Consider the following 17,622-nt stretch of genomic DNA (forward strand, 5'->3'; position numbering starts at 1 on the left):
GAGTTCATTAGTGTATACCGTGAAGAGTTCATTAGTGTATACCGTGAAGAGTTCATTAGTGTATACCGTGAAGAGTTCATTAGTGTATACCGTGAAGAGTTCATTAGTGTATACCGTGAAGAGTTCATTAGTGTATACCGTGAAGAGTTAATTAGTGTATACCGTGAAGAGTTCATTAGTGTATACCGTGAAGAGTTCATTAGTGTATACCGTGAAGAGTTCATTAGTGTATACCGTGAAGAGTTCATTAGTGTATACCGTGAAGAGTTCATTAGTGTATACCGTGAAGAGTTCATTAGTGTATACCGTGAAGAGTTCATTAGTGTATACCGTGAAGAGTTCATTAGTGTATACCGTGAAGAGTTCATTAGTGTATACCGTGAAGAGTTCATTAGTGTATACCGTGAAGAGTTCATTAGTGTATACCGTGAAGAGTTCATTAGTGTATACCGTGAAGAGTTCATTAGTGTATACCGTGAAGAGTTCATTAGTGTATACCGTGAAGAGTTCATTAGTGTATACCGTGAAGAGTTCATTAGTGTATACCGTGAAGAGTTCATTAGTGTATACCGTGAAGAGTTCATTAGTGTATACCGTGAAGAGTTCATTAGTGTATACCGTGAAGAGTTCATTAGTGTATACCGTGAAGAGTTCATTAGTGTATACCGTGAAGAGTTCATTAGTGTATACCGTGAAGGGTTCATTAGTGTCTACCGTGAAGAGTTCATTAGTGTATACCGTGAAGAGTTCATTAGTGTATACCGTGAAGAGTTCATTAGTGTATACCGTGAAGAGTTCATTAGTGTATACCGTGAAGAGTTCATTAGTGTATACCGTGAAGAGTTCATTAGTGTCTACCGTGAAAGTTCATTAGTGTCTACCGTGAAGAGTTCATTAGTGTATACCGTGAAGAGTTCATTAGTGTATACCGTGAAGAGTTCATTAGTGTATACCGTGAAGAGTTCATTAGTGTCTACCGTGAAGAGTTCATTAGTGTATACCGTGAAGAGTTCATTAGTGTATACCGTGAAGAGTTCATTAGTGTATACCGTGAAGAGTTCATTAGTGTATACCGTGAAGAGTTCATTAGTGTATACCGTGAAGAGTTCATTAGTGTATACCGTGAAGAGTTCATTAGTGTATACCGTGAAGAGTTCATTAGTGTATACCGTGAAGAGTTCATTAGTGTATACCGTGAAGAGTTCATTAGTGTATACCGTGAAGAGTTCATTAGTGTCTACCGTGAAGAGTTCATTAGTGTCTACCGTGAAGAGTTCATTAGTGTATACCGTGAAGAGTTCATTAGTGTATACCGTGAAGAGTTCATTAGTGTATACCGTGAAGAGTTCATTAGTGTATACCGTGAAGAGTTCATTAGTGTCTACCGTGAAGAGTTCATTAGTGTATACCGTGAAGAGTTCATTAGTGTCTACCGTGAAGAGTTCATTAGTGTATACCGTGAAGAGTTCATTAGTGTATACCGTGAAGAGTTCATTAGTGTCTACCGTGAAGAGTTCATTAGTGTATACCGTGAAGAGTTCATTAGTGTATACCGTGAAGAGTTCATTAGTGTCTACCGTGAAGAGTTCATTAGTGTATACCGTGAAGAGTTCATTAGTGTCTACCGTGAAGAGTTCATTAGTGTATACCGTGAAGAGTTCATTAGTGTATACCGTGAAGAGTTCATTAGTGTATACCGTGAAGAGTTCATTAGTGTATACCGTGAAGAGTTCATTAGTGTATACCGTGAAGAGTTCATTAGTGTATACCGTGAAGAGTTCATTAGTGTCTACCGTGAAGAGTTCATTAGTGTATACCGTGAAGAGTTCATTAGTGTATACCGTTTAGAGTTCATTAGTGTATACCATGAAGAGTTCATTAGTGTATACCGTGAAGAGTTCATTAGTGTATACCGTGAAGAGTTCATTAGTGTATACCGTGAAGAGTTCATTAGTGTATACCGTGAAGAGTTCATTAGTGTCTACCGTTAAGAGTTCATTAGTGTCTACCGTTTAGAGTTCATTAGTGTATACCGTGAAGAGTTCATTAGTGTCTACCGTTAAGAGTTCATTAGTGTATACCGTTTAGAGTTCATTAGTGTATACCGTGAAGAGTTCATTAGTGTATACCGTTTAGAGTTCATTAGTGTATACCGTGAAGAGTTCATTAGTGTATACCGTGAATAGTTCATTAGTGTATACCGTGAAGAGTTCATTAGTGTATACCGTGAAGAGTTCATTAGTGTATACCGTGAAGAGTTCATTAGTGTCTACCGTGAAGAGTTCATTAGTGTATACCGTGAAGAGTTCATTAGTGTATACCGTGAAGAGTTCATTAGTGTATACCGTTTAGAGTTCATTAGTGTATACCGTGAAGAGTTCATTAGTGTATACCGTTAAGTGCATTAGTGTATACCGTGAAGAGTTCATTAGTGTATACCGTTAAGAGTTCAGCTACAATTTCAGATATTCTAAGTTTCTAATTTTGTCAGAAAGTTGTTTTCATTGCAAGTTAAAGCGTACTGTTTTCTAGCTAGTGAACGTTAGCATGCTGGCTCGCTATCTAACGTTACGTGCGTAATCTGTGCAGTAATATTATTTGAATCAGAAATCCATTTGCATTGCTAGTTATAGCCTAATGTTAGCTAGCTAACATTGAACCTAGTTGGTTAGCTTTAGCTACCTGCAGATTCATACTACAGCAATGCCAATGTATGTATTGGTAGTAGTATGATATACCATTTTCTAGCCCAGTCTCTACTTTTATCCAATGTAAATCAAATAAAAAAGTCAAATGTTGCTACATAGGACCGATTCCAGGTGATGTGTCACAATTGATAGTGCCGTTTATTTAGTCAATTTTACAGCTAACTATCTACTCTACATGCTGATATTGTCTTTGGTATTATTGTGGACTTTGTAGTTGATTTGAACTGCAACAGATTTCACAATGATTTTCCATGTTGCTACCAACCTTATTATAACCCAAAATTAAATATTTAAATACTCACAAGTTTAGCTACTTTTCTCACACATACTCACATGTTAGTGTTATTTAACACTGTCAATTAGAGGAATTTGTGGTTTTGGGTGGATTTCTCCTTTAAGTCTTTAGAGTCCATTCATTACCGCTACAGACAGGATTTCCAGTTTTATGTCCAGAATGTCTCATATATTCTGATCAAGCAAGATATGAGACATACTGTGGTGCGTGTGTTACCTGCTCTGGTTGAAGGTGTGTATCTTGACACGGTGGTGTGTGTATTTCTGAAGGATCTTCTTGGTGTCTTCATCCGTGTTGAAGGAGTTCATCAGGACCAGAGGAACGTCTGTGTTGTACTTCTTGTTCAAGTGCTGAGGGAAAAAGATATTGGATTGAGAACAGGTGAAAGGAGTGCTTGGCAGCCATATTGGATTGAGAACATGTGAAAGGAGTGCTTGGTGGCCATATTGGATTGAGAACAGGTGAAAGGAGTGCTTGGTGGCCATATTGGATTGAGAACATGTGAAAGGAGTGCTTGGCGGCCATATTGGATTGAGAACAGGTGAAAGGAGTGCTTGTCGGCCATATTGGATTGAGAACAGGTGAAAGGAGTGCTTTGTGGCCATATTGGATTGAGAACAGGTGAAAGGAGTGCTTGGTGGCCATATTGGATTGAGAACAGGTGAAAGGAGTGCTTGGTGGCCATATTGGATTGAGAACAGGTGAAAGGAGTGCTTGGTGGCCATATTGGATTGAGAACAGGTGAAAGGAGTGCTTGGCGGCCATATTGGATTGAGAACAGGTGAAAGGAGTGCTTGGTGGCCATATTGGATTGAGAACAGGTGAAAGGAGTGCTTGGTGGCCATATTGGATTGAGAACATGTGAAAGGAGTGCTTGGCGGCCATATTGGATTGAGAACAGGTGAAAGGAGTGCTTGTCGGCCATATTGGATTGAGAACAGGTGAAAGGAGTGCTTTGTGGCCATATTGGATTGAGAACAGGTGAAAGGAGTGCTTGGTGGCCATATTGGATTGAGAACAGGTGAAAGGAGTGCTTGGTGGCCATATTGGATTGAGAACAGGTGAAAGGAGTGCTTGGTGGCCATATTGGATTGAGAACAGGTGAAAGGAGTGCTTGGTGGCCATATTGGATTGAGAACTGGTGAAAGGAGTGCTTGACTGCCATATTGATTGAGAACAGGTGAAAGGAGTGCTTCTGAAGGCCATATTGGATTGAGAACAGGTGAAAGGAGTGCTTGGTAGCCATATTGGATTGAGAACAGGTGAAAGGAGTGCTTGGTTGGCCATAGGAGTCTTGGTGGCCATATTGGATTGAGAACAGAAAGGAGTGCGTCATATTGGATTGAGAACAGGTGAAAGGAGTGCTTGGCGGCCATATTGGATTGGTGAAAAGTGCTGTGGCCATATTGGATTGAGAACAGGTGAAAGGAGTGAAAAACCATATTGGATTGAGAACAGGTGAAAGGAGTGCTTGGTGGCCATATTGGATTAAGAACAGGTGAAAGCAGTGCTTGGCGACCATATTGGATTGAGAACAGGTGAAAGGAGTGCTTGGCGGCCATATTGGATTGAGAACAGGTGAAAGGAGTGCTTGGCGACCATATTGGATTGAGAACAGGTGAAAGGAGTGCTTGGCGGCCATATTGGATTGAGAACAGGTGAAAGGAGTGCTTGGCGACCATATTGGATTGAGAACAGGTGAAAGGAGTGCTTGGCGGCCATATTGGATTGAGAACAGGTGAAAGGAGTGCTTGGCGGCCATATTGGATTGAGAACAGGTGAAAGGAGTGCTTGGCGGCCATATTGGATTGAGAACAGGTGAAAGGAGTGCTTGGCGGCCATATTGGATTGAGAACAGGTGAAAGGAGTGCTTGGTGGCCATATTGGATTGAGAACAGGTGAAAGGAGTGCTTGGCGGCCATATTGGATTGAGAACAGGTGAAAGTGCTTGGTGGCCATATTGGATTGAGAACAGGTGAAAGGAGTGCTTGGCGGCCATATTGGATTGAGAACAGGTGAAAGGAGTGCTTGGCGGCCATATTGGATTGAGAACAGGTGAAAGGAGTGCTTGGCGGCCATATTGGATTGAGAACAGGTGAAAGGAGGCCATATTGGATTGAGAACAGGTGAAAGGAGTGCTTGGTGGCCATATTGGATTGAGAACAGGTGAAAGGAGTGCTTGGTGGCCATATTGGATTGAGAACAGGTGAAAGGAGTGCTTGGCGGCCATATTGGATTGAGAACAGGTGAAAGGAGTGCTTGGCGGCCATATTGGATTGAGAACAGGTGAAAGGAGTGCTTGGCGGCCATATTGGCCACAGCAAACCAAGTGACAGGCTGTTTGGAGCTAATGCAATGGCAGTGTTGGAGAGCATCCAATCCGAGATGCATTGTGACTGACTGATTGACAAATCATAATGAGTAGTTATTTATGATGCAAGGGGATTTGTAGCTCAGTTAGTCGGCAGTCTGGCTGCCCAGTCGGCTGCAATGCTGAACAAGCCCGAAGACTCTAGAGTCCAGACTTTAACGAGGGAGGGGTTGTTACGGTAAACTGTTAAAAAGCTGTGTGGGTGTGTGGTGGAGTTTATGAAGCAACCGGGCTGGTCGAGGTTCGTCTCGGCTTTATGAGGTCATTAAAGGTGGGACTGTCCTAGGAGAGGTGGGGTCGTGTGAAGTTCAGCTCCACTACCAACCAATGTAACTACCAGGATATGACACAATCAACGTAACTACCAGGAAATCACACACTGTCTGACTGGCGTAACAGGATCTATTCCACTGTAGGATGTTGGTTTAGATTTAGTGCAACCATTTTTTGAAACCAAGTTTCGTTTTATTAATTTTGGGAAGTTATGAACTCCCATTTCCTCAGAGGACCCCAGGACAGAGTTGAAAGGTCAGCAGGCTAGAGAGGAGGGACTCTCTAAATGTCATATTATGTATCTCTCAAGTAGATTAAACATCATGATCATTATATTTAGTATATTATAAGATCAGCTGAGGGTCTGTGTAAAGCTCTCTAATGTCTTCAGGCAGTCTGACTGAAAGGAGAGCTGTTATTCTATGGGGCAGGTCTGTGGGTTTGGCCAGGCAGAGGGGGGACAGAGAGCGCAGTGTGCTGGAACTGAGAGGTGTGTGTGTGTGTCAGAGCAAGAGAGAGGCGGTATTTGTTTGCGGACTTGTGTGCGGTTGTCTGTATATGTGTGTGTGTGTGGTTGTCTGTATATGTGTGTGTGTGTGTGTGTGTGTGTGTGTGTGTGTGTGTGTGTGGTTGTCTGTATATGTGTGTGTGTGTGTATCTGTGTGTGTTGTGTAACGGCTGTGTGGGAAAGGGAACAACTGAAAGCATTCAACTGAAATATGTCTTCCACATGTCTCCCAACCCGCTCTGAATCTGTGTCCTGTGTCTGTCTGTATCTGAACCCACCTCCACACACTGTGTCCTGTGTCTGTCTCCCAACCCTCTGAATCAGACACTGTGTGTGTATCTGTCTGCCTTCATCAACATGTGAACCCACCTCCACACACTGTGTCCTGTGTCTGTCTCCCAACCCCTGAATCAGAGAGGTGTGTGGGGGGCTGCCTTCATCAACATCATGAACCCACCTGACACTGTGTCCTGTGTCTGTCTCCCAACCCTCTGAATCAGAGAGGTGTGTGTGGGGGGTCTGCCTTCATCAACCCGCATCATGAACACTCTCCCCACCTCCATACACTGTGTCCTGTGTCTGTCTCACATCCCAGTGGTTCTGGGACAGTCATTTTACCCCCTCCAGATATAGGCATATTACCTCCACTATGAATCAGGCCATTTAGGGAGAAAATGGATACCAACTCACATTAATGTTATCTGCCCTGTCCCTGAGTGTTCTGTCTCAACCCTGTGCCTGAACCCCTGCCTGCCTGCCTGCCACTGTGTCCTGTGTCTGTCTCTGCCAACTGTGCCTGTGCCTGCCTGCCTGAACCCTGCCTGCCTGCCTGCCTGTTGTCCTGTGTCTGTCTGTCTGTCTGTGTCTCCCAACCTCATTAAAGTCATAATCTGAGTCCCGACAGCCCAGTCACTTGGTTTGGTACGTTTTCAGAAATGTGTCTGAGGGTTGATGAAATGTAACCACTATACATTCTTATGAACGTCTCTTATGTCATCCAACACACTTGTGGCACATATCTGTTATAACAAGTCATTATGAGTTATAATGATATAATGACAGTTATGACATCTCTTATGTCGTGTTTAACCTTTATTTAACGAGGCAAGTCAGTCAAGAACCAATTACTACTGACCCCACCTCCAAACCCACGACGCTGGCCAATTGTGACCTATGGAACTCCCAATCAAGGCCGGTGTGATGCAGCCTGGAATCGAACCAGAGTCATTAGGGACGCCTCAAGCACTAAGATGCAGTGCCTCAGACCGCTGAGATGCAGTGCTTCAGACCGCTGAGGTGCAGTGCCTCAGACCGCTGAGGTGCAGTGCCTCAGACCGCTGAGGTGCAGTGCCTCAGACCGCTGAGATGCAGTGCCTCAGACCGCTGAGATGCAGTTCAGACCGCTGAGATGCAGTGCCTCAGACCGCTGAGGTGCAGTTCAGACCGCTGAGTGCAGTACCTCATCCGCTGAGTGCAGTGTGACCGCTGAGATGCAGTGCCTCAGACCGCTGAGATGCAGTGCCTCAGACCGCTGAGATGCAGTGCCTCAGCGCTGAGAAGCAGTGTGCTGAGATGCAGTGCCTCAGACCGCTGAGATGCAGTGCCTCAGTCTGTGTCCAGACACAATGCGCTGAGATGCAGTGCCTCAGACAGCTGAGATGCAGTGCCTCAGACCGCTGAGATGCAGTGCCTCAGACCGCTGAGATGCAGTGCCCAGTCGCTGAGATGCAGTTTCAGTCCGTTTTCAGAACAGTGCACTGAGATGCAGTGCCTCAGACCGCTGAGATGCAGTGCCTCAGACCGCTGAGATGCAGTGCCTCAGACCGCTTATGCAGTGCCTCTTATGTCAGTGCCTCAGACCGCTGAACACTCAGACCGCTGAGATGCAGTGCCTCAGCGCTGAGATCAGTGCCCAGACTGCTAGATGCAGTGTCATTATGAGTTATGAGATGATATAACTGAGATGCAGTTCAGACCATGACATGCAGTCTCATCCGCTCGTGTGCAGTGCCTAACCGCTGAGATGCATTCAGTCCGCTGAGATGCAGGTCAGCTGAGATGCAGTGCCTCAACGCAGATTAGTTTTTCAATGACAGTGCCTCACGCGCAGTGCCAAACCCTGAGATGCAGTGCCTCAGACCGCTGAGATGCAGTGCCCAGACCGCTGAGATGCAGTGCCTCAGACCGCTGAGATGCACCTCTCTTGCTGAGACTGCCTCAGACCGCTGAGATGCAGTGCTCAGTCCGCTGAGATGCAGTGCCTCAGTGCTGAGATGCAGACCGCTGAGATGCAGTTCAGACCGCTGAGATGCAGTGCCTCAGTCCGCTGAGATGCAGTGCCTCAGACCGCTGAGATGCAGTGCCTCAGACCGCTGAGATGCAGTGCCTCAGACCGCTGAGATGCAGTGCCTCAGACCGCTGAGAAGCAGTGTGCTGAGATGCAGTGCCTCAGACCGCTGAGATGCAGTGCCTCAATGAGACACCGCTGAGATGCAGTGCCTCAGACAGCTGAGATGCAGTGCCTCAGACCGCTGAGATGCAGTGCCTCAGACCGCTGAGATGCAGTTCTCAGTCCGCTGAGACACAGTGCACTGAGATGCAGTGCCTCAGACCGCTGAGATGCAGTGCCTCAGACCGCTGAGATGCAGTGCCTCAGACCGCTGAGATGCAGTGCAGTCCGCTGCGATGCAGTGCCTCAGACCGCTGAGATTCAGTGCCTCAGACCGCTGAGATGAGAGTGCAGATGCCTCAGACCGCTGAGATGCAGTGCCTCTATCCGCTGAGATGCAGTGCCTCAGACCGCTGAGATGCAGTGCCTCAGACCACTGAGATGCAGTGCCTCAGACCACTGAGATGCAGTGCCTCAGTCCGCTGAGATGCAGTGCCTCAGACCGCTGAGATGCAGTGCCTCAGACCGCTGAGATGCAGTGCCTCAGACCGCTGAGATGCAGTGCCTCAGACCGCTGAGATGCAGTGCCTCAGACCGCTGAGATGCAGTGCCAGTCCGCTGAGATGCAGTGCCCAGACCGCTGAGATGCAGTGCCTCAGACCGCTGAGATGCAGTGCCTCAGACCGCTGAGATGCAGTGCCTCAGACCGCTGAGATGCAGTGCCTCAGTCCGCTGAGATGCAGTGCCTCAGACCGCTGAGATGCAGTGCCTCAGTCCGCTGCGATGCAGTGCCTCAGACCGCTGCACCACTCGGAGCCAGATATGCATGACACTATGAGCTCTGACATGAGCCAGATATGTCTATGACTGCTCATGACATGTCTATGACTGCTCATGACATGTCTATGACTGCTGATGACTGCTGATGACATTCTAACAACATATTGACGACAGGTACCTCTATCTGCTGCACGGTGAGGTCCAGGAAAGTGTTCTCGTTGCGGACGCTGATGAGGCTCTTGGGGCCTTTACAGCCCATGCTGGTCCCCAGGCCTCCATTCAACTTGACGACCACCAGCTTGTTGAGACTGTCTGCCAGGCTGTCCGGCAGGGGCAGCGCTGCTATCTTATCATAGGGCTGGATCTGTGGGAGAGAGAGGAGAGACTTTTAATATGTTCCCTTTGGTATTGTATGTGGTAACACTTCTGATGTGGGCGGAGGGGATCTTATCTTGATATTTAATCTATGGAGACTCAGGGACTGAAAAAGGACTGAAAAAGGACTAGGGAAGAAATGAAACCACATAACTTTTTTGTGTTCATTTCTGAAGACAAAGGAAAGAGTGTAATCTATGACAGGACTTTAGCACACCCAGGGCCCTGCATTCAGCTTGAATCAATAAGGTCTGGCATCTTAAACAGATAGCTGGTGGTTTACAACTATACACAATGAGAAGGAGCACCCAGGACATAAAATCTGAAACAGATGTCCTGTGTGTGTGTGTGTGTGTGTGTGTGTGTGTGTGTGTGTGTGTGTGTGTGTGTGTGTGTGTGTGTGTGTGTGTGTGTGTGTGTGTGTGTGTGTGTGTGTGTGTGTGTGTGTGTGTGTGTGTGTGTGTGTGTGTGTGTGTGTGTGTGAATGGGCCCAATAGTATGTGTGTGTGTGTTACATGTGATTGACCCTAAGTAACTGAAGGGTCATAGGGTCATGGCTCATCCTGTGAGGTGATGACTCATGTCCTGCTCATTGCTTTGAGACACCAGAGCCTGGATATGAGGCCTAACACACACTAGATACAGCCCAACACACTGGATACAGCCCGACACACACTGGATACAGCCTAAACACACTGGACACAGCCCAAACACACTGGACACAGCTAAACACACTGGACACAGCCCAACACACACTGGACACAGCTAAACACACTGGACACAGCCCAACACACACTGGACACAGCTAAACACACTGGACACAGCCCAACACACACTGGACACAGCTAAACACACTGGACACAGCCCAACACACACTGGACACAGCTAAACACACTGGATACAGCCCAACACACACTGGACACAGCTAAACACACTGGACACAGCCCAATACACACTGGATACAGCCCAATACACACTGACCACAGCCTAAACACACTGGATACAGCCCAATACACACTGGACACAACTAAACACACTGGATACAGCCCAACACACTGGACACAGCCCAACACACACTGGATACAGCCCAGCACACTGGATACAGCCCAACACACACTGGACACAGCTAAACACACTGGATACAGCCCAACACACACTGGACACAGCTAAACACACTGGACACAGCCCAACACACACTGGACACAGCTAAACACACTGGACACAGCCCAACACACACTGGATACAGCCCAAACACACTGGATACAGCCCAATACACACTGGACACAGCTAAACACACTGGATACAGCCCAACACACACTGGACACAGCTAAACACACTGGACACAGCCCAACACACACTGGACACAGCTAAACACACTGGACACAGCCCAACACACACTGGATACAGCCCAACACACACTGGATACAGCCCAACACACACTGGATACAGCCCAACACACACTGGACCACAGCCCAACACACACTGGATACAGCCCAACACACACTGGACTAAACACAGACACCCAACACACACTGGATACAGCCCAACACACTGGATACAGCCCAACACACTGGATACAGCCCAAACACACTGGACACAGCCCAACACACTGGATACAGCCCAACACACACTGGACACAGCTAAACACACTGGACACAGCCCAACACACACTGGACACAGCCTAAACACACTGGATACAGCCCAACACACTGGATACAGCCCGACACACACTGGATACAGCCCACACACACTGGATACAGCCCAACACACACTGGATACAGCCCAACACACACTGGATACAGCCCAACACACACTGGATACAGCCCAACACACACTGGATACAGCCCAACACACACTGGATACAGCCCAACACACACTGGATACAGCCCAACACACACTGGACCACAGCCCAAACACACTGGATACAGCCCGACACACACTGGATACAGCCCAACACACACTGGATACAGCCCAACACACTGGATACAGCCCAACACACACTGGATACAGCCCAAACACACTGGATACAGCCCAACACACACTGGATACAGCCCAACACACACTGGATACAACACACACTGGATACAGCCCAACACACACTGGATACAGCCCAACACACTGGATACAGCCCAACACACACTGGATACAGCCCAATACACACTGGATACAGCCCAACACACACTGGATACAGCCCGACACACTGGATACAGCCCAACACACACTGGATACAGCCTAACACACACTGGATACAGCCTGAAAAAAAACATTATGGATAATACAGCCCAATACTGTATATGGTTGGCTGGAGCTGCTAAACACATTTCTGGTGGGCAGAAATGGTACTGTAGGTCAGTCTTTATACTGTGGCCACCAATAGCTAAAGAGCAGCAAATCCTTCCGGATAGAAGCACGATTCCACAGGTAGATAGCATCTTTCTAATTTCAGAAGGGGACTGGACATTCAGCCCATAGAACAACCACTGCAAAGACAGAGGGGGAGGTGACATTCAGCCCATAGACTGGCCCTTAACTTGCAAAGACAGAGGGGGGAGGTGACATTCAGCCCATAGACTGGCCCTTAACTTGCAAAGACAGGGGGGAGGTGACATTCAGCCCATAGACTGGCCCTTAACTTGCAAAGACAGAGGGGGAGGTGACATTCAGCCCATAGACTGGTAAACAATTTGCAAAGACAGAGGGGAGGTGACATTCAGCCCATAGACTGGCCCTTAACTTGCAAAGACAGAGCGAGGTGACATTCAGCCCATAGACTGGCCCTTAACTTGCAAAGACAGAGGGGGAGGTGACATTCAGCCCATATCTGGCCCTTAACTTGCAAAGACAGAGGGGAGGTGACATTCAGCCCATAGACTGGCCCTTAACTTGCAAAGACAGAGGGGAGGTGACATTCAGCCCAGCCTTGCAAAGACAGAGGGAGAGGTGACATTCATAGACTGGCCCTTAACTTGCAAAGACAGAGGGGAGGTGACATTCAGCCCATAGACTGGCCCTTAACTTGCAAAGACAGAGGGGGAGGTGACATTCAGCCCATAGACTGGCCCTTAACTTGCAAAGACAGAGGGCGAGGCGACATTCAGACCATAGACTGGCCCTTAACTTGCAAAGACAGAGGGGAGGTGACATTCAGACCATAGACTGGCCCTTAACTTGCAAAGACAGAGGGCGAGGCGACATTCAGCCCATAGACTGGCCCTTAACTTGCAAAGACAGAGGGGGAGGTGACATTCAGCCCATATATTGGCCCTTAACTTGCAAAGACAGAGGGGAGGTGACATTCAGCCCATAGACTGGCCCTTAACTTGCAAAGAGAGGGGGAGGTGACATTCAGCCCATAGACTGGCCCTTAACTTGCAAAGATAGAGGGGGATCTCCTCGTTCTAGCATCCCTTCACTCAATCACCTGTTCCCCGCTCTCCTCTGTATCCTAAAGCTCATCTTATGTGTAAGAGAGAATGTGTGTGTATGTGTAAGAGAGATAATGTGTGTGTGTGTGTGTGTGTGTGTGTGTGTGTGTGTGTGTGTGTGTGTGTGTGTGTGTGTGTGTGTGTGTGTGTGTGTGTGTGTGTGTGTGTGTGTGTGTGTACAACGCATATTATTTTTATGTGAACACTGCAGCAAAAGCAAACTGTCCTCCACTGCGTGTGGCTACAATACGTTGAGTTTCCTGATGAAGCTGCACCGCTGTGAAACAACCATATTATTTTTATGTGAACACTGCAGCAAAGCAAACGGGAAGCTGTCCTCCTCGAGGAAGCTGAGAAGCGGGGAAGCTGTGAAGCCCCAGGAAGCTTGAAGCACCGGGAGCTATGAAGCCCCGAGGAAGCTATGAAGCCCCGAGGAAGTGAAGCCCCGGGAAGCTGTGAAGCTATGAACCGGGAAGCTGAGAAGGAAGCTGTGCCCCGGGGAAGCTGTGAAGCCCGAGGAAGCTGAGAAGCCTCGGGAAGCTGTGAAGCCCCGAGGAAGCTATGAAGCCCCGGGGAAGCTGAGAAGCCCCGGGGAAGCTGTGAAGCCCCGGGGAAGCTGTGAAGCGCCGGGGAAGCTGTGAAACACCGGGGAAGCTGTGATGCACCGGGGAAGCTGTGAAGCCCGGGGGAAGCTGTGAAACACCGGGGAAGCTGTGAAGCACCGGGGAAGCTGTGAAGCCCGCGGGAAGCTGTGAAACCAGCTGTAGACTAGTGCGTGATCGTGTTCATGAGTCTGTTATTAAATGTGTATGTTTACTGATTTTCATTCAATCCCATATTCATTCATACAGGCAGAATACTGTACATGTAGCTTACAGATTTAATTATGGCCTAAAATAAACGTGTTCATACAGGCAGAATATTGAAGCCTCGGCCCAGTGCCGTGAAAAGTTATTTTCGCGTTTCTGATTTTTTCTCTATTTTTGCAGTTTTGATACTGAATGTTATCAGATCTTCAACCAAAACCTAATATTAGATAAAGGGAACCTGAGTTTACAAATATTTAATTTAATTAAACAAAGTTATGCAACCCACAATTCCCGTGTGAAAATGTCATCTCTTACACTCAATAACTGGTTGTGCCACCATTAGCGCCAATGACTGCAACCAAATGCTTCCTGTAGTTGTTGATCAGTCTCTCACATCGCTGTGGAGGAATTTTGGCCCACTCTTGTATGCAGAACTGGTTTAACTCTGCAACATTTGTGGGTTTTTAAGCATGAACTGCTTGTTTCAAGTCCTGCCACAACATCTCCTAGGCTGGTGTCTGTCACGCCCGGACCTTAGAGAGCCTTTTTATGTCTCTATTTTGGTTTGGTCAGGGTGTGATTTGGGTGGGCATTCTATGTTTGTTTTCTAGGTTTTTGTATTTCTATGTTTTGGCCGGGTATGGTTCTCAATCAGGGACTGTCTACCGTTGTCTCTGATTGGGAATCATACTTAGGCAGCCTTTCTCCCTTTGTTATTTGTGGGAAGTTGACTTTGTTAGTGGCACTATAGCCCTCTTAAGCTTCACGGTCGGTTGGTATTGTTTATTGTTGGCGACATTAGAAATAAAGTAGTGTACGGTCAGCACGCTGCGCTATGGTCCATTTCTTCTGACGGTCGTGACAGTGTCTTTATAGTTTCTACAATGTATTTTCGTTTTAAAGAATGTATTTTTGTTTGATCTAGTTTTGACACCATCCATTAACACCAATTATTCAATATAAAACATTTATCAACAAAAATAAGTAGGCCTAAACATTATTTCAAATAAACATTTTAAACCATCCATTAACACCAAACATTCGATATAAAACAATTTTAAAAACGTTTGCAAAATACAAACATTTATGGGCCAAAAATAAGTAGGCCTAAAACATGTATTTAAAATAACAATAACAAAACAAAAAAATCCTCAAAGAAAGAAAGAATGTTCTTAGTGTTCTGGGCCCAGATTTACAAAACACTTCTCACACAAAACTAAAATAAGCTTCTTAATAAAATAATAAGAAGTTCATAAGTGCAAGTCGATATCTTAAGATTTAATGATTTTCTTCCAAACTTCTCAAATATCTTCTTACAAATCTACTTATGATGTTTGTTGCTAGGCAACCGTTTTAGCTAGCTATCTAGCTAGCAATGGCAATCATGTTAGAATATTTCTTACTAAGATTACTGTTCTAAAAAAATGTTCTTGGGTTTAAAATAATCCATATTGAAACTTTCAGATTAAGTTTGCGTCACGACTTCCGCCGAAGTTGGCACCTCTCCTTGTTGGGGCGGCGTTCAGCGGTCGACGTCACCGGCTTTCTAGTCATCTTTATTAATGTCACGACTTCATCCGAAGTCGGCTCCTCTCCTTGTTCAGGCGGTGTTCAGCGGTCGACGTCACCGGCTTTCTAGCCATCTTTATTAATGTCACGACTTCATCCGAAGTCGGCTCCTCTCCTTGTTGGGGCGGCGTTCAGCGGTCGACGTCACCGGCTTTCTAGCCATCGCCGCTCCATTTTTCATGTATCCATTTGTTTTGTCTTGTTCCCTGCACACCTTGTTTTCATTCCCCAATCACACTACATGTATTTATTCCTCTGTTCCTCTTCATGTCTTTGTGTGAATGTTACGTGTCATTTTTGGATGTGCTTTTCTGGTGCTTTTTCCTAAATTGCTCCAGGGGAGCCATACTACTATTGCTGGCCATGTAAAACAACACATTTCACTGCAGCTATTTTTTATTTTTTATTTTCACCTTTATTTAACCAGGTAGGCTAGTAGAGAACACCTTTATTTAACCAGGTAGGCTAGTAGAGAACACCTTTATTTAACCAGGTAGGCTAGTAGAGAACACCTTTATTTAACCAGGTAGGCTAGTAGAGAACACCTTTATTTAACCAGGTAGGCTAGTAGAGAACACCTTTATTTAACCAGGTAGGCTAGTACGAACACCTTTATTTAACCAGGTAGGCTAGTTGGGAACACCTTTATTTAACCAGGTAGGCTAGTAGAGAACACCTTTATTTAACCAGGTAGGCTAGTAGGAACACCTTTATTTAACCAGGTGGGCTAGTAGAGAACACCTTTATTTAACCAGGTAGGCCAGTTGAGAACACCTTTATTTAACCAGGTAGGCTAGTAGAGAACACCTTATTTAACCAGGTAGGCCAGTTGAGAACACCTTTATTTAACCAGGTAGGCTAGTAGAGAACACCTTTATTTAACCAGGTAGGCTAGTAGAGAACACCTTTGTTTAACCAGGTGGGCTAGTAGAGAACACCTTTATTTAACCAGGTAGGCCAGTTGAGAACACCTTTATTTAACCAGGTAGGCTAGTAGAGAACATTTATTAACCAGGTAGGCTAGTAGAGAACACCTTTATTTAACCAGGTGGGTTGTGTAGGTAGGCTAGAGATTTATTTAACCAGGTAGGCTAGTAGAGAACACCTTTATTTAACCAGGTAGGCTAGTAGAGAACACCTTTATTTAACCAGGTAGGCTAGTTGAGAACACCTTTATTTAACCAGGTAGGCTAGTAGAGAACACCTTTATTTAACCAGGTAGGCTAGTAGAGAACACCTTTATTTAACCAGGTAGGCTAGTAGAGAACACCTTTATTTAACCAGGTAGGCTAAGAGAACACCTTTATTTAACCAGGCTAGTAGAGAACACCTTTATTTAACCAGGTGGGCTAGTAGAGAACACCTTTATTTAACCAGGTAGGCTAGTAGAGAACACCTTTATTTAACCAGGTAGGCTAGTAGAGAACACCTTTATTTAACCAGGTAGGCTAGTAGAGAACACCTTTATTTAACCAGGTAGGCTAGTAGAGAACACCTTTATTTAACCAGGTAGAGAACACCTTTATTTAACCAGGTAGGCTAGTAGAGAACACCTTTATTTAACCAGGTAGGCCAGTTGAGAACACCTTTATTTAACCAGGTAGGCTAGTAGGCTTTATTTAACCAGGTAGGCTAGTAGAGAACACCTTTATTTAACCAGGTAGGCTAGTAGAGAACACCTTTATTTAACCAGGTAGGCTAGTGAGAACACCTTTATTTAACCAGGTAGGCTAGTAGAGAACACCTTTATTTAACCAGGTAGGCTAGTAGAGAACACCTTTATTTAACCAGGTAGGCTAGTTGAGAACACCTTTATTTAACCAGGTAGGCTAGTAGAGAACACCTTTATTTAACCAGGTAGGCTAGTAGAGAACACCTTTTAACCTTTATTTAACCAGGTAGGCTAGTAGAGAACACCTTTATTTAACCAGGTAGGCTAGTAGAGAACACCTTTATTTAACCAGGTAGGCTAGTAGAGAACACCTTTATTTAACCAGGTAGGCTAGTAGAGAACACCTTTATTTAACCAGGTAGGCTAGTAGAGAACACCTTTATTTAACCAGGTAGGCTAGTTGAGAACACCTTTATTTAACCAGGTAGGCTAGTAGAGAACAAGTTCT

At 45.8% G+C, this 17,622-nt stretch overlaps 1 protein-coding gene and 1 long non-coding RNA gene across 4 annotated transcripts in view; both read right to left on the reverse strand.

Moving 5' to 3' along the window:
• Positions 1-17,622, reverse strand: part of LOC127923344 (UTP--glucose-1-phosphate uridylyltransferase-like) — a gene marked incomplete at its 5' end in the record, with an annotated part of 64,314 nt that overhangs the window by 31,739 nt on the left and 14,953 nt on the right. Inside the window, 2 exons of the mRNA XM_052507359.1 lie at positions 3,220-3,353; positions 9,503-9,688. Of these exons, the coding sequence (XP_052363319.1) occupies positions 3,220-3,353; positions 9,503-9,688 (320 nt within the window). The remainder of the gene's footprint in view (positions 1-3,219; positions 3,354-9,502; positions 9,689-17,622) is intronic.
• LOC127923340 (uncharacterized) lies at positions 15,687-17,566 on the reverse strand. 3 transcript variants are annotated; one of them, XR_008114156.1, is made up of 4 exons: positions 17,387-17,566; positions 16,866-16,997; positions 16,674-16,739; positions 15,687-16,080 (listed from the first exon to the last, which is right to left on the reverse strand). It is a non-coding gene; the product is annotated as an uncharacterized LOC127923340 (long non-coding RNA). The 3 variants fall into 3 exon arrangements; XR_008114153.1 differs by having other exon boundaries at positions 16,674-16,772; XR_008114155.1 differs by lacking the exon at positions 16,674-16,739.

This window comes from Oncorhynchus keta, unplaced genomic scaffold, assembly GCF_023373465.1.
Source record: "Oncorhynchus keta strain PuntledgeMale-10-30-2019 unplaced genomic scaffold, Oket_V2 Un_contig_29365_pilon_pilon, whole genome shotgun sequence".
NCBI classification, from domain to species: domain Eukaryota; kingdom Metazoa; phylum Chordata; class Actinopteri; order Salmoniformes; family Salmonidae; genus Oncorhynchus; species Oncorhynchus keta.